Consider the following 19,362-nt stretch of genomic DNA (forward strand, 5'->3'; position numbering starts at 1 on the left):
TGAACTGATGAATTTACAAATTATGCAGTATATTAAACCAAATGCTTTTCTATCCCTTAATCTACAGGGTACCCTCCCTGATGTTGTAGCGTCTGTCTGCCACTTATACAAATTGACGATGAAATAACTTCGTCCGGTACGCCTGAAACGACTCTTTTCAAAGCAGAGGAAAAGTAAAATGATGTGCAAGCCAGGCAAGCGTCGATCGCGTCAAGTTAAGAGTACGAAAATATGATAAATGAAGGGAAAATGAAAGGGCGCAAAAGCCGGCAACCAAGCTCACTTGGTCGCCTTCTTAGCAGCCTCCTTTTCAATCTTTCTTCTCTTGCTCCGCAACTTTTCCGCCTCCTCGTCACGCTTGCGGTTGGAGTAGATCATCTTGTCCAAGACCTTTCTCTTCTTCCGAGACATCATCATCTTTTGTCTCTCCAGCTCTTCCTCCTCCTCACGGCGCTTCTTGGTCGCGCGCTTCTTCGCTTCGCTGGGTTGCTTCTTGCCTGCCTTCTTTCCCTTTCCATTTTCATTGGCATTGTACGGGAGACCGGCGGCTTCCGCCTCAAGCTCAGCCTGGTGTTGCTTCCGGGCTTTCTCGGCTTCGTCCTCGTCGTCGGAATCCTCCTCCTCAGGCTCTTCAACGCCAGCCCACTCGTTATCGCCCGCTTCCTCATCCTCTTCGTCAGACTCCTCGTCGCTGCTGCCTGCCACGCGCATACCGTCCGCGGCACCAAGATCGTTCATCTCCTCATCAGAAGCCTCCTCCTCTGCCGCATTGTCGTCGACATCGGCAACGCCAGCCTCTTGTTCCTCTTCGCCCTCGACATCTGACTCCTCCTCGACTTCCTCGGCCTCTCCTTCGCGCTCTTGCTCAGCAAGTGGGGCGGTGGGGTCGTACTGGCCCTTCTTCTGCTGCACCCACGGGCTAAGATGAGGGGGAAGCGTTGCACCAGGGGCGTAAATATCAGGACGAAGCAGCTTGCCGGCGTTAATGCAATCCCAAACCCATTGAGGCTGAATGTATGTCCGACCAGGAACACGGCTTCCCGGGCGCACACCAGGCTGAGCATCGCCGTCCTTCGTCTCGGGAACCGCGGGCAGTGCATCGGCCGGAAGCGCGGGCCTATCAACAATCTGGTGCGTAATGGAAGTGTCGGCTTCGTTGTTGGTAAAAGCACCGTCTCCAAGAACAGCGTCCCATCCAATACGCTTGCACCCAAAGGAGCGGAGAAGAAATTCTAATGGGGCTCGCGGTGTTTCACGGGACAGGTAGATGGTGTATGGAGCAAAGAGCGTTGCCACTTCGTTGCCACTGAACTGCGGTTGAGGGAGGATGTCGGCATCTGGGGCGGCGGCTTCAAAAGTGTCAATCTTATCGCTGACTTCTTCGCCGTCTTGCGTCTCCGCGACAGCGTCCTCGCCTTCGGGTTCGGAAACCTTAGCGATGCTGTCAACCTTGGCTTGCACTTCAGGCGCGGGCTCGTTGGAGATCTGAGCAGGCGCGATCGACGCTTCGATCTCTTGGGATCCAAAGCCCACATTCCTTCCCTCAAGGGTAAATGCGCCGAGCTCGCCACCCTGCTCATCACTAGCGGCGTTGAACTTGGGAGGATATACGAGTCCAAGCGAAGTATACAGGCGGAAGTTGACAAAACCAAGGAGCGTAGTATAGAATTCAATAAAGGTACCCATGATCCGGAAATCAACGTCGCTGGTGATTCGCTGCACAAACTTGTAAGGTACGAGCCAGAGAACATCCTGACCCTGAATTGTTGCCTGGTAGTAGATTCCCTTGATGGAGAGGAAGGACTTTCGCAGCGAGTGACTGATGATCAGATAATGTTCAAATTCCAGGCAAAGTCTCTGGCAGCGCTCAATCGTCTTTGGAGGCACGGCGGCGGTCGAAGGGAGGTTGGCGAACAAGAAAAGCATCGAGAGCGCATCGTCCAGATCACGTAGCGCATCAACAAAAGTCGGATACCGCTCCTTAATGACATGGTCCAAAGTCAGGCGCGGAGTCTGAGTCTTTTCGAGTCGAGCTGCATCGCCAACTTCGCCTCGGCCAAGAGCGCGGGAAATCTTCTTTGACAGGGCCTTGTGATCGCGGAACTTTTGGAGAAGCGGCTCATGGAGAAGATACTGGATATCCTTGGTATAGTAAAACGTAGTTGCAGGAGTGGAATTCTTCGCAGCCTTTTTCTTATTGCGGGGCTCTCGAGGATAAATACCTGTTATTCGGCCTCATCAGTTATACTTGCACAACTAGGCACCAAGTTTGCACAGAGCGGTGCGAATTCATTGAGTTTGAACGCCATTTATCGATGGTGCAGAATTTGACTTACCCTTGAAAATGCATAGCCTTCTAAAGTCGGGCAAGGAGATTTGCAACTTTCGGACGGCCTGGGTTCTTGTAATGTAATTTTTGGCCTGGCCGGAAGTGCCTGGAGATGGTCAGTATTTGCAGCGAAAACGCGTCGCAAGAGAATTCGCACCCTTTTTCTTAATCTGCGGCATCTTGTCAAACGGTGACAGCCGTCAACAGGAATCACGAGCAAAGGGTATTGCGATGGACCAGAGACAAGTGAGATTTCCCAAGTGCCTTCTGCTGTTTGTCCGTCTGGGATCCCGAACAATTTCGTTTTGCACGAAAAAAGTTCGACCAGGTCCGAAGTGGTCCGTGCGCTAACATTTTCCTTCTTTTGCGGAGCCGCGACCTTAGTCTTGCCTTATCGGGGTATCGGCCCTCAGTGAGCCTTGAGAGCCGACATCAAGGGTCTTAGGCATTCGTTCCGCTGGGAATGCAGATCTTCCAAAGACTTTCTTCATTCAAAATGATGAGTATGCGCTAGGAATGGGTTTTATGATTTTGAATCGTCAGATGTTGCTGCTTTTTCGGAGAAAATTCCATCGAGGTCTAAAAACTGATAGATGTCGTCTACGTACAATAGTAACGGTCATCGAGCAAAGCATGAGATGATGATGATGATGATGATAATTATCATTACGTATATCAATATATGGAGTTTATCATGGCGGCATTTGTTCTACATTCTAAGCGCCCAATGTGGGTATCATGCAATTGTTTCTTCCATTACTCAATCCTCTTCTTACCCTCCTCCAAATAGCTCAGCCGGCTGGTGCTTGCGCCGCGCTCATGTTTGCCAACCCACTGCCCAATAATCTTATCTTTGCTGGCACTAGCGATGGCTTCTTGGTAACCTTCCATGGCATAAGTGGGTGTGTTGAGCTTGGGCCAATTGACCTGTCGATGAATGTCAGCCCCTTGAACTTTCACCAATGCACACATGTTGGGTCCAACTTACGTAGAGCATTCCATTGTTGACAATAAACCGAAAGCACCAAGCACTCAAAGCCATGAATGAGCACATCATGATCCGTAATGGCCAGATGGTTGACTCAGGAAGTCGTCTGGTGAAAACTGCAACAAAGATGAAGAATACGCTCGCCCCTAAAACGTAGGGGACAGCTTGTATCATAATCGGCCTCCGGTCCACGAAGAGGTACGAGCTACCAACTGAGGTCGCTGAAGGCAGATAGGCACCCAGAAACAAGTCAAATCCATCTTGCCTCGGCCCGTCCGCAAAGTTGTTGCGAAAGTAACGAGTAATGGAATTACTCAGATCCTGCACCATTCCTGCTCTTGTACGCTTTCCAGTACGCGTAAAATCTGTCTTGAGGGCTCCGGTCCCGGAATAAGAGCGCGAGACAACGTCGGCATTGTCGGCCCAGACATTTCGGAAGAGAAGAGCGAAAGCCGGATCATCACTAGCTGCTTCACCATGCTCCAGTATACCAAGGTCCGCCAGCATCCGATTTAGCGTCCAGAGCGCAAGCATGCTCTGAACTACGTTTGTCCGATCCAAACAATCCATGCAATTCGTCCGCACCACACTCCTCTGCAGGTTACGAACTTCAAGGGTACCATTCGGGTCACCAGGCATGTCGACCCCTCGGAAGTACTGTTGCGCTTGTAGAGCATCCGACATCTCATCGAGAAGAAGTTGGGCTCGATGCCATCTTAGCCCCTTGGTTTCGCTATGAAAATCAAAATACACATAATGCAAACGGTCAATTTCCTTAGACTTCTTCTTTGCATCCAAGGTGTGAAACTTCTCTTCTGTGAGAGGGTCACGCTTCGTCTCTTCATTTGAAGACGAAACGAGCACACGTATCATTTGTTCGTAAGCCTCCTTCACTTGTTGCTCTCGCCCTTTCTGGTTAACCAAGTTGACCAGATAGTTGTCGCCGTAAATTTGAATTTGCTCGTCGAAGTGCCGACGTGCCGCGGCGATGGCGGTTTCGACACCGCGGATCTGAAGTTTCGGTGTGTATCGAAGAGTGTTAACCTCAGCCCAGTATACGGGAACACTTCCTCTTGTCTGCACATATGAGAGCACTTGCGCTTCTCGGCCGGCGCTTGAGCCCAAGTCTCCGTTTGCCATTCCTTGGCCTGCCGAAAAGCCCCCAAAATCGGAGGAGCGATCATTCAAAATGACAATCTGCTCAGTCTCGTTATAGTTGGATACATGACCTAGCTCATCCATTCCGCGAGAAAAATATCTAGTTCCAGCCCTATGTCTTGAACGGCGGGTGATGAGTGCAAAGGTGAAGGGAGTGGACTTTAGTTTCGTGGCTGTGATTCTTAGCATTCCGAACATGACAGGAAGGATATAAGAATCCACGCCCGGTTGCTCTCGGCCCTGCAATCGCCCTCCTCCGGTGTGGCTGCCTCCATTTCGAAGGTCAATTAGGTCACTCTGGATGAATTTGTTCCAGAAGAATCGATCATCTGCCCGCTTCCATAAAGGAACGGCAGCGTCTGATTGCGCCTGACGCTGGAAGCTGTTGGTAATATCATACGAGTAGGAAAAGTACATTGGGCCGTTTCGTAGTAGAGACTTGAGGAGATCAAGGTAGGTATCCTCATCAGGATCGTGCAAAGGCCGTTCACGGAGAGGGAGAAATTCGGTCGCCACGACCCTATAGACCATGTGGCCTTTGAGGCGTCCCATAGGCTGGGCTTTGGTAATGACGATAATGTATTTATCTAAAGAAAAAAAATGTTAATTGCTGGGCCAGGACATGAGAGTCAACTTTATGATTAGATGCGCACCCAAGCGTAGTCGGATGATACCCAGAATCCCCGCGATGCTAGAGACCCGCTTGGCACCTAATAGTGAGCCATCATTCAATCTCAGGTCGCCAGAAGGCCGCTCCACTACAAGAGTTGGAGCCGTAGGCGAAGAAGGGGAGGTAAAAGCATAATGAGAGGCTGAGGCATGGACGTTGATGTCACGGTAGGGAAGGGTGGTTGCCATGACGGCAAAGCGATCAAGAGGAAACGAAATCTAGTGAATGAATCGCCAATGACCTGGACAACGGGTGGAAAGGAAATATATGAGTTGAATAAATATGCTATGGGGCAAGCGAACTCCGGAGAAGACTCCGTGTCTTTGAATATGAAGAGACTCTTAAGAGGTCGGCAGGAGAAATGAGGCTGGGACTGTAGTTGGATGACGATAGGACTGCTTTCCCTGGTGAGGCAGTGGGATGTTACTGCTGTGGCTGGTGCAGTAACACAACATCTGCCCACTAAGGTGTCTACTTAATTTCCGTTGTTCCGTACAGTGTTGATTGCGTACCCCCTGGATTACCCGGAGCTTCACATTATCTTTAGCTGTGTGGCTCTGTGGCTTTCGCGCTGATAAACCCGCAAATAATGGCTCTCCTACAGCCAGTACGTCGTCATCGCCTTTGCCGAACTATTCCATCCGAAAGGGGACTAAAAGGCGCCGATGGTCTTAATCGCTCTCCCTTACGAACCCGTCATGCTACGGTGATCGATTCAGATAGGTGAAGTAGCTTTCTTACTCTTTACGGTAGAGCGCAGCTGTTACTGTTACCGCCACTACTCGTTAGTTGCTTGAAAGGCATTTGGATTTTCCTTGACGACGTACGCCCCATACACTCCGTACTGTGAAGATGTACTACGGGCAACGACTTGGCCGCTACTCAACCACCTAAACCCTGCCTACCTTACCTGGCTTGCACCCCCATCATCATCACCATCCTCACCATCGCCCTTCGCCTCCCTCTGAAGTCCACCGACAGCAATTTTGCATTTGAGCTTTAAGAAATCAGACGAACTGCTCGTTGGAAGTTGTCATCCACCGACACTCGAGGTCTAGATTCAGCCAGCTGGGGCTGAAATACTTTAGCTCTCACTCGCATACCGCCTATCAGCTCCCGAAACATTTCTCTTCATCATGGCCGCCAGGGTTCCCGCGAGCGCCCGAGCTGGAGGGGCACGGTTTGCTCAGTTTAAACTCGTCTTGCTCGGTTAGTGGTGCATAATTTCAATCATTCCAGTTGTTTTAGGTAGCTAGAATCATATACTAACAAAGACATCTTTAGGAGAATCGGCTGTAGGAAAGGTCTGCGTTTGAGCCTACTATCGCATGTAAACCTTTACAAGAAGACTAATTTCTATGATGCAGAGTTCGCTCGTGCTTAGATTTGTCAAGGTATGCGAACCTCAAATGTTTGTTTCGCATCGCTTCCTGACGGAGACGAACTTTTAGGACCAATTCGATGATTACAGAGAGTCGACGATTGGCGCCGCCTTTCTGACCCAGACAATCGCTTTGGACGAGAACACGACAGTGAAGTTTGAAATTTGGGATACTGCAGGCCAAGAGCGCTATAAGTCTCTGGCCCCAATGTATTACCGCAATGCCAACTGCGCAGTTGTTGTCTATGACATCTCTCAGGCAGTACGTGCTGTACTCGATACTCCTCAACCTGCTAAAAATTGCTAATATTCGCTTTCACCTTGTAGCAATCCCTGGACAAGGCCAAGGCGTGGGTGAAGGAGCTGCAACGACAGGCCAATGAGAACATCGTCATTGCACTTGCCGGCAACAAGCTCGATCTTGTCACCGAGAACCCCAGCAAGCGTGCTATTCAGACAGAAGACGCAGAAACGTATGCTAAGGAAGCTGGACTCCTCTTCTTTGAGACATCGGCAAAGACATCAGAAAATGTCCGGGAGCTGTTCACTGAGATTGCAAAGAAGCTCCCTCTGGATCAGGCGGGACCGAGAAATATTCGGTCGGGTCCTCGCGCAGGCGTCGATTTGAGACCCGAGGCTTCGGGCACACAGGGTGCTGGAGCTTGTAGTTGCTAATTTGGTGCACTCCTTTACAGTTTGGCTGCAGCAGGTTACATCTTTCTTTGGTAGAGCGTTTGTTTCCTCACTTGATTGTGCTCTTCTAGAGTGGAGTCTGCTTAGGGTCTTTGACCCTCTGTTAAGGCGTGGACCAATGTGTCCCGTCGTATCTATTCTCAAAGGCGAGATGAGATTCTCTGGGTTGTTTGATATATTTGGTGCTTGATCATTGCTCGATTGTTTATTATTTCCTCCCACCCGGTACTTACACATCTAATACTCTGCTGCCCTGGATTGCCGCTCGACTTGGGAAGGAATCGTCACCGTCTACTCCTTTACGGCTTTGAACACTTCATTTCATCAGTTTCATACATTTATTGTTTGATGCTTTTATTCCATCTGATTCTTTTCTTTCCTCCAATCTTTAATATTCTCAGGTAGAGAAAATTTATTCTCAGACATTATTCCTATATTTTGTGAGGCTGTATGTGTCCTTTGATTTGTACATCGCTGGGGTTGAAAGCATCCTACCTCATAGTTGGAGATTGCTTTGAATGATGCTCAAAGAGGGAGTACAATATCCGCTGGGAGACAAATGCTCTGCCGATATGGTCCTCGCAGAAATATTGCACGGCCTTCTACATGAATGTGTAACCCTCCTACACTTCCTCCTCAGAGTTTTTGAAGAAATTCAAGATGAACGAACAAATGAGCAATACTTCTCATCCCTTCAGATGAAAAGAACGCTGGTAAAGATCGAGGGATGTTTCTGTCTTATCGGCATGCTCGGCTCGGAGGTCGGAACGGGCTTGGCGCGCTGCCTTGAACTACCGCAACTTAAACGTGCGTTGTACCTTTGTACCTGCTGGACAGTCCGGTCGTCAGGAACCGCCCAAGGGCACTTTTGGCACCTCGGGCAACCGACCTCAGCCTTTTCATCGCGAGCCTTCGTCATCAACTACCCTTTTCCTCCTCAATCTCCACTCTTTCTTTCGCCTGGCCCAGCCCGTCATGCTGCGTGCCTCTCTTCTCTCCAGCAGAAGGCTTGTCGCCGGAGGCAATGCGCTCCGGGGCCAGAGCCAATGGCTTGCCGTTCGCTCTGGGACTCACGCTCAAGTTCCCTTGGTATGATGAAATCCAACAGATTCTCTCGAAGGCTCTTTGTCCTGACTGGAGCAATTGAAATCTAGCGTACCTTTGCCGACACCAGAACACCAGAACATCGCGTCCCTTCTTCTCAAGCTGCGCCTCCTCCGGGTCGAGTAGTCCCTGAATCGCCGTCGCCTATCACCCCGAGCTCCGCTTCCGTTGTGCCCCCAGAGACCGTTCCGAGCGCGCCTCATGTGGCTCAGGTGCAGACTGCTCCTCCTAGCTCTATTCCACCAACCGCTGGAATTGATGTTGGCTCGAATCCTCCTCGTGGACCTTCCGATGAGCAGGGTATCCCACCTCCACCACCTCCACGCAAGCGACACCCTTTCCGCAACTTCCTGATTGCTTTGGCGTTCTTGAGCGGTCTTGGCTACGCTGGGGGTGTGTACTACTCGCTTGTTTCAGATAATTTCCACGACTTCTTCACAGAGTACGTTCCGTTTGGCGAAGATGCTGTCCTCTACATCCAAGAGCGGCAATTCCGTCTTCGCTTCCCTGGCCGGAATGCCTCTCAGAATCGTTTGGTCCATATGCCTAGAGAGGAATCGAACAAGGTCACCATTGCTGGCCGAAGCGGTGTCTCGTGGAAGGTAACGGACCATGATGATAAGGATAGCAGCAGCGCGAAGACGAGTGCTGTCGCCTCATCTCCAGAGCCAGCTGCTTCGCCCAAGCCTGAGGAGAAGCGGGAGCCGGCTTTTAAACCCGCCTCTGTGGTGCCTCTGGATCCTCTCAACGTGAAGGATGCGGAGGAACCTGTGGTGCAGGATCTAGTCAAGGTCCTTAACAATATCATTACCGTAATTAACGCTGACAATGCATCTGGCAAATACTCTTCTGCCATTGAGAATGCCAAGACCGAGCTATCAGCTGTCACCTCTAAGATCAACGCCATGAAGGAAGCCGAACAAAAGGCCGCGGATGAGAAGATCCGGTCCAGCCACGAGGAGTTTGACCGCGGTGCCCGGGAATTGGTTCGCCGTCTCGAGGAGGAGATGCGAGATCAAGAGGCCCGATGGAGAGAGGAGTTTGAAGCGGAACGCGAGAAGATCTCTCAATCGTACCAGTCCAGACTCCAGAACGAATTGGAGCGTGCCAAGGATTTGTCAGATCAGCGTCTCCGCAACGAGCTTCTCGAGCAAGCCATTGATTTGAAGCGCAAGTTCATTGATGAAGTCCAAGAGCGTGTCGAGAACGAGCGCAGCGGTCGTCTCGGCAAGCTGACTGAGCTTTCTTCGAGCGTTTCGGAGCTCGAGAAGCTGACGACTGGCTGGAACTCTGTCCTTGACGCCAATCTCAAGACACAGCACCTTCACGTGGCGGTCGAGGCAGTCCGAGCCAACCTTGAGACTGCAGAGCAGCCCCGTCCTTTTATCCGCGAGCTCGCTGCTCTCAAGGAGATTGCTGATGATGACGCCGTTGTTAATGCCGCTATTGCATCCATCAACCCTACGGCTTATCAGCGGGGAATCCCCACCACGGCTCAGCTCATTGAGCGCTTCCGCCGCGTCGCGGCTGAGGTGCGCAAAGCCGCACTGCTTCCTGACGGCGCTGGTGTGGCCAGCCACGCTGCCAGCTACGTGCTGAGCAAGTTCTTGTTCAAGAAGAAGGGCTTGGCTGTTGGTGATGATGTCGAGAGCGTTCTAACCCGAGCGGAGACATTGCTCGAGGAGGGCCAACTCGACGATGCCGCGCGTGAGGTAAACAGTCTTCAGGGTTGGGCAAAGACCCTCAGCAAGGACTGGTTGGCTGAGGTGAGAAGCGTTTTGGAGGTCCAGCAGGCGCTTGAGGTAAGTCTTTGTATTCTTCAGCTCATTGCAAGCTTGAGTCTTTGTCTTTGAATCGTGGCTAACTGAAAGTTTTACAGGTCATTGCGACAGAGGCCAGACTGCAGAGTCTGCGTGTTGATTAGAGTTCTTAACGATGTTTGTTGACTACGCTCATATATTTAATTGCGACGCTTCCTTTCTTCGGCTGATCGCTCTCTTGTACCCAATGCGCGCTTTTGGCACTCGGAAAGCGAGGGCAGGAAGAGCGCGATGCACGTGTAGTCAAGAGGTTCCCAGTGGAACTGTGTAGATATCTGCATTGCGACGAGATAGAGATATAACTTGTATTCTTAAAAAGCTGAATTTTCTGCGGCATTCCCTCTAATTTCTAAGCTCCATCGTTCTTTTAGAGAAGACTGATGTTTTTTTTCCATCTTCTTGTTGACGTTGATATTCTCCTAGCCACAATGGGTCAATCACATGCAAAAGGCAGATGATTGCAAATAAAAGGTGATGAGGGGCAAAATCAGATTGTGAAACATGAAAGACCACAGCACTCCTTCAATATTGGACATGAATCAGATTCTTGAAGCAAAGGACACATTTTATCCAAACGCCTAAGCTTTGTCGTGTTGAGCAGAGTCTAGAAGGGTTGATGGCCCGAACTAACTTATTTTCCCCCCGCCGCGCGTTTACATAGTCTTCCCGCCGGATCCATGCACTTGACCTATACCGTCATACTCCCCCGGCTACTATTGAACCGACCACCTCGATACCTCATTATTACCCTCCTGTTTTCTTCCTCATCTGCCACTCTCAACAATCATATCTCGAACGCGTCATCCAGAACGAATCAAACAATCTTCCGACAGGCAAATACTCTGGCCAAGCCCCATTTAAAGAAAATAACACCAGCAATACAGTCTGTGGGGCCTCTAAACTACGCAATCGCCGATTCTTGCGGTCCTCGCGATTCTTGGACTTCGTCCGGCTGCATTGACCACCATTCTACGCGCTATCGATATCGTTGGACTTTTTTCGCATGCGGCAGAACAATGTCAACCTTGCCTTCTATTGTCGACCCTTGTGGCCGTAGACGATAGCGCAACCCTCGATGAATTGAGCGCCCAATGTCAAATCCCGCCGAAAGTCGCGCTTCGGCGCCCTCGGCGTCCTCGGCGTCACCACAGCCTTCTCCTGCTTCGTCTTCGACGCTCCATTCTCGACGGTCACGCTCTCCAGCATTATATCCGGACTCGCCAGGCTTGGAAAATGGATCTTTTGAAAGCCCCGGACCTGACAGTTCGCCGAGCATAGGTAATGATGGTGCAAGTACGACATGGGACAATTCACCGCAGAGCTCTCCCCTCGGTGGCAGCAGTCGAACCAACGTTGCAAGCTCGAGACCACATTCACATGGTGGCTTCTTGCTTGACACAGCATTGGCGCCTGGCAGACGGACGCGACCGTGGCCTCGAGAAGGGCGCTATGACTTGTTAGACACGAAGGGCAAACGTCGCCGTTTGGGGGCCGACGACGGGAGGGCCAAAATGCGCAATCAGCCTCCACGACATTTTCCAAGCTCGCCGTTAGCTACTCACAGTGCCAACGCTACGTCTGATTATGGGGGAACAGGAAATGGGGGGGATGAGGCTAGCTCACCAATTGCCTCGCGGCACAATTCTCCTCGTCAAAGGCTAAACAACAATGGACCCAGTATTCGCTTTCAAGATGTGCGACAAAGAGACGAAGGCACCCCGTCGATTGGCTTGAATACAGATCCGGCACAGATTGTGAGCCTGGCGCTTAACCTGAGCGAAGGTCGTCGCAGAACTGCCAGTGCTGGCAGGCAACCAAGTATAAGCAATCGTCGCATATCTTCTATCGGTCAGTCGCAACCACCTATGGACCTACCAGGTTTCTCTTATGCAGAGGGGCCCGGTGGAGCTCTGCGTGAACATTTACGGCAACAACGTCGAATATCATACAATGTGCCTTCCACAGCACGCAAAATCTCGACCGCGTTAGGTGTAGGAAGCCCTTTGGGTAGAGGTCCCACTGGTGACATTGGTGGATCAGGCGAGGTAGATACCTTCTTGCTAGATCCGAACTTTCGTTATCAATTTTCTGCGTCAACCCTGGCACGCGCCGAAAAGGCAAGAAATTTCTTTGAGCTTGCCCATGAATATCGCAGGCTGCTGCAGTGTCTCCCTCCTATCAAACCCCAGCTCCCTCGTGGCTCGAAGGGCACGGGTTCTCCTAATGCTCAAGAGTCACTGTCTCGGGCTACGACAAGATCAAATGACTGGCATGAGTTGGGCAGAGAATACAACCCTTTGCAATGCATCCGAAATCGCAAAGTTCGCGCTCGCGAACGCATGAGTGTCGACTTGGACGCGCAAGGATGGACGGACCCTGACAAAGTTGCGGATTGGGTCGATGAGATCGAGGCCGAGTCAGGCAAGGGCGAACTGGCTTATGGCGATGGTGCTCTGTTTCCGCCTTACGGGCCCGGTGGACCAGTTCAAATTGGTCGAGATGAGAATGCACCTAGCCAGTCTGGCGTTCATCGTCGTGGCGCCAGCACTCATGTCAAGCCTCGTCGGCCCAGAATGGATTGGTCGATCAATCCTGCCGAGAACCTCGCTGATGCGTTCTGGCTTGAGCAAGCTGGTCACCGCGCGCTGATTGAAGACAAGGACGGATTCAAGCTCTTCCCGGGTGCTTCAAGACCGAAACCCATGTCCTCGCATGCTCCAGCCTATCCGCCATATAACCCAAGTCCTAACGAAGTAAACGCGTCGCCAGCCCACGAAAAGATTGCGATGCACCCCATGAATACTCAATACGGAGAAGGCGGAATTGAATTCGTCCGTGAGCAGCTGCGTCTCGAGAAGCAGCTTCAGAACCAATCTCGCGGTCGAAGCGCCGAGAGTGGCTCCCGTAAGCATCGGTACCGGAGGCAAGCGCGCGAAATCACTCCCTCTGTAAGTCCCTCGTCTTCTGAGTCATCTGATGATGAAAAGGCTCGAGGGATTCGTGGTCGACTCGGACGAGCACGTCGAAGCCGGGATGAGATTGAAAGTGAGGCAATTGAAAAACGCATGCTTCAGATGTTGGAGAAGGACGCAAAGGAAACAGGGATTGAGGATTTTCTGGCTTCCCCAAGGTCCGGCAAAGGTCAAGGCACCGCCCTTCACAATTCCAGTCAGCAGCACCTTCAACTCCCCAACAGTCATCCAGACTCTGTAGTCGAACCGAACGGGTTGGAATCGCGCAGGCAATCTCATACGACGCTCTCTAGTCATGCCAGTACAAATCAGAATCAGAATGGCGGATCTGTCCAGTCCTTGCACGATCCAGACGAAGTCGCCCCCCGGACATCCTTTGCTGAAGGATCCATCCCGGACATTGGTGTAAACGGCTCTGCGCCGGCTAGTCGCGCCGGGTCTCCGATACGCAAACTTTTTTCAGCTGCATCCAGCAAAGGCCGCAAAATGGAGGGTTACCCTATCAGCGAGAATGATTTTGCTATGGAGGAGGGAGACGATGATGTTGACTTTCAAGACCCGACGGCCGTTGGCCCAACGAGAACACTCTCCCACCGGGATAGTGCCGAACTTGGCCCACGTGAGAGCATGGATAGTTTAAGGCGAGGAAAGCGCTTGAAGAAGGAGAAAGAGAACGATGCCAAGGGTCGTGGCTTCTTCAAAGGAGGTAAACTGGAGGCGCTGCTTAAACGTGAGGCGGCAAGGGTGGGGGATATATTCTGGCGCAAAGATGAGCCCAGCAATGCGCCCATTGAATCATCTCGATCAAGCATCGAAGCCGATATGTCGAATACCGAGTCTGATGCTTCGTTTCCTGTGGCAAAGAAACCGAGAACTAGGGACGGAGATCAAAGGGGCAAGGATGATTCACCCTCGCTATCCCGAAAAACTACGATTGAACCCCCGCCTAAATATCATATGGACAATCTTCCAACATTCACGTCTCGGCGAGCTCCTCAGTCTTCCATCCCAGAAATTCGTACCCCGGTCGAGGATCGACAGGCGGAGCGCAATCAACTTGACCCCCAGAAACGCGACGAACCTGCGCAGCGTTCTACCCAGGATATTTCTCGCCAATTGTCGCAGGAACCAGTAGGTTCTAAAACAGATTTGGAGGATTCCTCCCGCTTTACAAGTCGAACGGACCTTGAAAGGATGGAAACTCCCCAGAACCTCACAGGCGGCGATACTCTTATTAATGCCGCGCTGGGACTACCTGGCCGCGTTTTCCGGGCCTATGGCCCGCCTGTAACAGGGCTGGCCAGCTTGGGAGTAACTCAAGACAATAAGGCTTCACACCGTCCGAGACTGGAAGGAATGCGCCATTGGAGCATCGCTGATCGAGAATTGCCTCCGGTCCAGACTGCTGTCACTCGGCAAGAAATCGCGCGAGTGCGGGCACTTCTACTTTGTTCTGGAGTAAAAGCTAAGGAGATTAACCGACGAGCAAAGGAAGTTCGCAGTCCAGAAGATTCTCTTGTCAGTCTAGTAAAACAGCCAGTGCACGGTGTTCCCCGAGTGGACGAGCATATGGTAGCCGCACATTTCATCAGCAAGGAGTTTGATGCCGGCGTCCAAAGATTCCATGAAGATGTTAAGCGCCTTTCTGATAGCCGAATTGCAAATTTACACGAGCGTCTTGCAGTCTTGCAGGATCGTATCGAGGGGAAACTTACTCCCATTGTCCAAGGTCTGGCTGACGAGGCGGATTATCTCAACACCGAACTGACTACGACACGAACATTATCACTAAAGCAACTCAACGATAGCCTTGGGTTTGTGATTCGAAACCGGCGAGGAACGCTGCGATGGGCTCGAAAGCTTGGCTTCTTAATTCTCGAATGGACATTGCTCACGCTCATGTGGTGCGTGTGGTTTATTGTTGTGGTCGTACGATGGGTACGAAAGATTCTTCACGCTATTATGGCCGTCATCCGCTGGTTGTTGTGGATGTAAACCTAATGCTTTGCTGCCTTCAAATCCTTTTTGGCTCCTGTTTCCACGCTTCCACTGCCTTGTTTTGGATTCGTTTCCTGTGCATAAGCGGCCTCATTTGCATTTTCCAAAGCTGATTTGCCTCATTCACACGTTCTTTTGACGTGAAAGTAATTTCTTGGTTTTGCGTGTTGGTTTACTCAAGCCCTGTTTCATGTTGGTTTCTAGTACTGGAATGATACCAAGGAATTCGGATTAAATTGTATAGCACGGTGTAAAATATTTTTGATCTTTAGAATGGTTAATCCACGGAGTTGTCTATGAGGTAACGTTTCATAATCTGCTGCAATTTCATAAATGACATCAAATACGAAATTTACAAGGATATTCTAATTTTCCCCCTCATTTGGCAGCGTAGAGTACTGAGTGTTTTGAGAGACTGTTCAGCCACGGATACATGTGGCTTGTGAGACTCTCGGAGTATGTGTGGCTTCGCAAGTCAAAAAACTTTCCCCAATGGTTACCCGGCCTTTGCTCACTGGGGATCCCTGCAATTGCGGATTTGCCCAAAAATTGTTTTTTTTTTTTTTTTCTTCCGATTTCTTACGTCTACTCTGTTTGTCCATCTTACAGCGGAGAAGCTTGTCGCGCTGAAATTGATTGCGTAAAGCGCTGGCAGCTATCAACTGCGTCGCCATGACGAGAGTACTGATACCTGCTGGGCGCCGCAATTCTCGTCGATCCAAATCGGACATCCGCACGCACCGGGATGTCATTGTTCGGCGGTGATGATCTATCTGCTGCAAATAGCTCATCGCAAGCATTTCCTGCGGCTCAGCAGGATTCATTGAGCGGAAATGGTCACTCAGCACCGGTACCAGCTTCACATAATACCGGCCTTGATCTGAACGACAATGATGCATCCAATGCGCCTGTGACCACTGAAGACGAACGGCAATCCGAGGAGCAAGCAGAAGAAGACAATGGAGACTTTGACTACATGAGCAGTGGAACCTCACAGTCTGAAGAGAGGCCGAATAAATTCCAGGGGAAAGCATGGGAATGGCGATCATGGACGGCTCCAGAGCGTCAGCTGGCTGCGAGCTTAGACCAGCTTCAAGCGGAAGATCTTAGCTTGCATCTTTATAATGCCCATGGCTTGAAGCGACGCTTGCGGAAACGTTCGGGCGAACATGTTCCCAAAAGCTGGAGAAGCAAGGAGAGCTGGATCTCCAACGAAGCGGAGTGGCGTCCGAGCAAACCTTGGACCGCTTGGCCTGTTCGACCAGATATTGTTCCCCGAGAGACCGAGGGCTTCAACCGCAAGGCCAACGACGAGTTTGATGCTTATACGATAAAACGCGCTGGTACGTGGAAGCCAAGCTTCTGGTTAGAAGAAGAGCTCATGGCCACGACGCTACGGATCGCAAAGGATGGTTTTGACAATCGAGAATTGGAAGAAGAATGGATTGAGAGCGAAGAAGGGACAGCTCAGAACGGTGATATCCCAGACATCAAGGATGCTGCATATATGACAGATGATTCGCAGGCGGGCATGTCAGATTATCCGAGAAAGCTTAGGGTTCGACGAAAGGTCAGAAGGGAGGATCCAGGACCGCCGCTGAGACCTGTCGTGATGGCAGACGATGATCAGGCAAAGCGGATATTACAACCCACGACTCGCCATATACTTTCGAGCTTGGACAATCTCCTCGCCGGCCTACGTCATTCGCGTCAAGCTTATGCACTCTCATCAACAGAGGGAGATACGAGCGATGCTCAAACCGAACTCGAACCTGAGCCAGCTCGTGCAGAACGCTCAGAGAAGGATGAGACTGCCAATCAAACCAAGCGTCGCGCAGGCCGGCCGCGTAAACCCAGGCCTCTCGTCCCCACAGATATTCCGCCGGTCCCAGCTCAAGAGGAAGATGACGAGTTGAGTGATTCGTCGCCCGCTTCAGCGGGCAAAAAGCGTAAAGTTGGTCGGCCAAGGAAATACCCCAAACCTCTCGAAGGCGAGACATATTACATGATGCGCCAACGTCTAGCTGAGGAATCAAAGCTTTCAGCTCGCGCTCGGCGGGCAGCTCATCGTGCAAATGTCTCGACATCAGAGCCTGAATCTCCCACTGCATCACAATCCACACAACGAAAGCCGAACGATAAAATGAGAAGCCATTCCAAAAATAGGTCAAAGAGCACAGGCTACAGCTCTTCTGGCTCAACTTCTGATCTTTCAGCACGGAGCGTCACCAAGCGGTCCGGGTCGTCGACCGACGAAAAGGCTTCGCGGCAGTCTAGAACGTTTGAGAGCTTGGGTTTGCGCGACTGGAGTGAGGTCATAGGTATTGCTTCAATTGTTGGATGGGATCCTAAGGTAGTGGCGCGGACAGCGAGCAGATGTGCCAAATTGTTCGGCGAGAGTCTCGAAATGAGGACGCTAGGAGATAAAGGTGCTCCAGTCACGACGGAAAGCATTACAGAATTTACGCCATTTGGTGTTCGGTCCGATAGTATCAACGCGCCATCAGTGAGCTCGAGGAACAATCCCGCCTCACGAGAAAACAGTACATCGCTTGCTGCTGAATCGAGGCTGAATGAAGCTGCCAGTGCTTCAATATCGTCCTTGTCTCAGCCTTGCCTCGAGGGATCTCTTACACGACCGCGTCCTCGTCTTCCCCAAGCCGTACCGTACTCGCCCTGGTCATTGGATCCGCAACGCACCTGTCCCATCCCGGAATGCAGATACCACAATCACGTCTTCAAAAAGCGCTGGAACTTGCACAATCATATACGTCGAACGCATGGCGAAGAATTCCTCTCCAGCGCCGACACTACCCATCGCCCAACCCCAACACCAGCATCATCTTGCCGTGTACCAGGCACTCCCGTCCCGTCCACTATTCCTACCCCTCCAGTCGGCCTCGCTGTCAATGGTGTGGATCGCAATTCCATGCCTGCTTCCATACACACTTCTCCCAGCAGAGGCGGCGGCTCAAAGAACTTGGACATTGATCTGATCCCTCACGCTCTTCTGCATCCCTACGACGAAACACTAGGCGGCGTCCATGTTGATGGATTCCTCAAACCAATTCCCCCGCCGCCCCCAATTCGTGGCCAGGATCGAACCAAGAGGAAAGCCCGAACAGATTATATGCAAGCCAAGCGGAAAAGGTCAAGTCCGTCGGTGTCAAAAGAATCTCAGAGAAGTCGTCTAAAGGAGGACGAGAAGGACGCAGAGATTGCAATGCAAGATAGACTTGACGCCTATTCGGCCTCCAAGGCAGAAAAAGATAAACAACAACAACAAGGCCTCCGCGACCATACGACGAATCAAGACACAGATACCGATACAGAAATGGACGACGTTTCTGACGCCTAATCTAACCAACAATACTGGATCTCTTTTGGATACAATTTGGGATCATCGGTTGCTACTCCTTTTCTTATTTCTTCTATTCTTCCTCTGCGCTGCGATGCGCTGTCCTGGTCTATTCTGTGCTGGATAAATTGTAGCTTATACCCTGCTTTTCCTGGCAAATTTGTCATAGTACTTGCTTTTTTGAACTCCTTTTCGCCTCAACTCCTTTCTGGCTTCTTTTCGTCTCACTCCCTTCTTGTATCCTGCTTTTCTAACCACCATCACACGATGCATCAATGCTTTTGCATACGGTGTACTATGTACTATTTGCTTAATGTAACATACCTTGGAAAAACGGAACGGAAACCCCCAAAAAATAAACAGGAAAATAGGACGGGTAAAATCGGGTTATTACGGGAAAATCTCGGCGTTGGAGTAGTTATAGGTAGTTATAGGTAGTTTTCAAAAGTACTTCTCCATAATTTTATAATTTATTTAATCCTCTTCTTTTCTTTTTCGTTTTCTTTTTCTCTTTTCTCTTTTCTTTTTCCCTCGCTGTTTGCCGCTTTCTCCCCTCGTTCCCTCTCCTCTATCTCCTTCCCATTCCTTTAACCATTTCCAACAATTGCTGTACGGTGTACCTGCATTATTGCATATAAATCCCCTCTTTCTCATTCTCTCAAAGAAAGCGAAAATCCTAGTCCTTTCACTAAAACACGGATTCTTACAATCTTCATGACACAATTTTATGTATGTCCTGTATCACAGACCGAGTTATGAACATATGCCAGACCCGCGAATTTATAAATCTATGAATCTATGATGGTACAGAGTATCTCATCCCGCAATCCGCCGCTCACCTCGCGCTGCCCACCTCATACCTCATACTTCAACACTCACAACTCACAACTC

The 19,362-nt window shown here is 50.7% G+C and overlaps 6 protein-coding genes across 6 annotated transcripts; 4 read left to right on the forward strand and 2 right to left on the reverse strand.

Moving 5' to 3' along the window:
- Positions 1–22: 22 nt before the first annotated feature.
- On the reverse strand, positions 23–2,604 carry L228DRAFT_254794 (hypothetical protein). The gene is made up of 3 exons (XM_018333852.1): positions 2,487–2,604; positions 2,337–2,435; positions 23–2,222 (listed from the first exon to the last, which is right to left on the reverse strand). Exons 1-3 carry the CDS (start codon positions 2,506–2,508, stop codon positions 280–282), a joined length of 2,064 nt encoding a protein of 687 aa, XP_018191796.1. The 5' UTR covers positions 2,509–2,604; the 3' UTR covers positions 23–279.
- A 374-nt stretch (positions 2,605–2,978) lies between these two features.
- On the reverse strand, positions 2,979–5,527 carry L228DRAFT_254795 (putative phosphoinositide phosphatase). The gene is made up of 3 exons (XM_018333853.1): positions 5,129–5,527; positions 3,318–5,062; positions 2,979–3,256 (listed from the first exon to the last, which is right to left on the reverse strand). Exons 1-3 carry the CDS (start codon positions 5,331–5,333, stop codon positions 3,086–3,088), a joined length of 2,121 nt encoding a protein of 706 aa, XP_018191797.1. The 5' UTR covers positions 5,334–5,527; the 3' UTR covers positions 2,979–3,085.
- Positions 5,528–5,900: 373 nt separating this feature from the next.
- On the forward strand, positions 5,901–7,643 carry L228DRAFT_242681 (putative rab GTPase Ypt5). The gene is made up of 5 exons (XM_018331508.1): positions 5,901–6,354; positions 6,430–6,449; positions 6,513–6,539; positions 6,597–6,788; positions 6,854–7,643. The coding sequence occupies exons 1-5, from the start codon at positions 6,282–6,284 to the stop codon at positions 7,199–7,201; spliced, it is 660 nt and encodes a 219-aa protein (XP_018191798.1). The 5' UTR covers positions 5,901–6,281; the 3' UTR covers positions 7,202–7,643.
- Positions 7,644–8,112: 469 nt separating this feature from the next.
- On the forward strand, positions 8,113–10,653 carry L228DRAFT_242684 (hypothetical protein). The gene is made up of 3 exons (XM_018331509.1): positions 8,113–8,308; positions 8,374–10,125; positions 10,203–10,653. The coding sequence occupies exons 1-3, from the start codon at positions 8,195–8,197 to the stop codon at positions 10,245–10,247; spliced, it is 1,911 nt and encodes a 636-aa protein (XP_018191799.1). The 5' UTR covers positions 8,113–8,194; the 3' UTR covers positions 10,248–10,653.
- Positions 10,654–10,796: 143 nt separating this feature from the next.
- L228DRAFT_242685 (hypothetical protein) lies at positions 10,797–15,436 on the forward strand. The gene has a single exon (XM_018331510.1). It carries the CDS (start codon positions 11,235–11,237, stop codon positions 15,108–15,110), a length of 3,876 nt encoding a protein of 1,291 aa, XP_018191800.1. The 5' UTR covers positions 10,797–11,234; the 3' UTR covers positions 15,111–15,436.
- Positions 15,437–15,709: 273 nt separating this feature from the next.
- On the forward strand, positions 15,710–18,605 carry L228DRAFT_8310 (hypothetical protein). The gene has a single exon (XM_018336894.1). The coding sequence runs from the start codon at positions 15,859–15,861 to the stop codon at positions 18,469–18,471; it is 2,613 nt and encodes an 870-aa protein (XP_018191801.1). The 5' UTR covers positions 15,710–15,858; the 3' UTR covers positions 18,472–18,605.
- Positions 18,606–19,362: the final 757 nt, after the last annotated feature.

Source organism: Xylona heveae, assembly GCF_001619985.1.
Source record: "Xylona heveae TC161 unplaced genomic scaffold L228scaffold_1, whole genome shotgun sequence".
Taxonomy (NCBI): domain Eukaryota; kingdom Fungi; phylum Ascomycota; class Xylonomycetes; order Xylonales; family Xylonaceae; genus Xylona; species Xylona heveae.

Bases quoted from the DNA above. Each gene is read 5' to 3' on its own strand.
- L228DRAFT_254795 (XM_018333853.1), bottom strand. From the start codon at position 5,333: ATGGCAACCACCCTTCCCTACCGTGACATCAACGTCCATGCCTCAGCC. The intron at 5,063-5,128 runs GTGCGCATCTAA...TTTTTTCTTTAG, and splicing joins TATCATCCGACTACGCTTGG to ATAAATACATTATCGTCATT. The intron at 3,257-3,317 runs GTAAGTTGGACC...ATTCATCGACAG, and splicing joins TCAACAATGGAATGCTCTAC to GTCAATTGGCCCAAGCTCAA.
- L228DRAFT_8310 (XM_018336894.1), top strand. From the start codon at position 15,859: ATGTCATTGTTCGGCGGTGATGATCTATCTGCTGCAAATAGCTCATCG.
- L228DRAFT_242681 (XM_018331508.1), top strand. From the start codon at position 6,282: ATGGCCGCCAGGGTTCCCGCGAGCGCCCGAGCTGGAGGGGCACGGTTT. The intron at 6,355-6,429 runs GTTAGTGGTGCA...AGACATCTTTAG, and splicing joins GTTTAAACTCGTCTTGCTCG to GAGAATCGGCTGTAGGAAAG. The intron at 6,789-6,853 runs GTACGTGCTGTA...TTCACCTTGTAG, and splicing joins TCTATGACATCTCTCAGGCA to CAATCCCTGGACAAGGCCAA.
- L228DRAFT_254794 (XM_018333852.1), bottom strand. From the start codon at position 2,508: ATGCCGCAGATTAAGAAAAAGG. The intron at 2,436-2,486 runs GTGCGAATTCTC...GACCATCTCCAG, and splicing joins GCCGCAGATTAAGAAAAAGG to GCACTTCCGGCCAGGCCAAA. The intron at 2,223-2,336 runs GTAAGTCAAATT...GCCGAATAACAG, and splicing joins AAGGCTATGCATTTTCAAGG to GTATTTATCCTCGAGAGCCC.
- L228DRAFT_242685 (XM_018331510.1), top strand. From the start codon at position 11,235: ATGTCAAATCCCGCCGAAAGTCGCGCTTCGGCGCCCTCGGCGTCCTCG.
- L228DRAFT_242684 (XM_018331509.1), top strand. From the start codon at position 8,195: ATGCTGCGTGCCTCTCTTCTCTCCAGCAGAAGGCTTGTCGCCGGAGGC. The intron at 8,309-8,373 runs GTATGATGAAAT...ATTGAAATCTAG, and splicing joins CTCACGCTCAAGTTCCCTTG to CGTACCTTTGCCGACACCAG. The intron at 10,126-10,202 runs GTAAGTCTTTGT...AAAGTTTTACAG, and splicing joins AGGTCCAGCAGGCGCTTGAG to GTCATTGCGACAGAGGCCAG.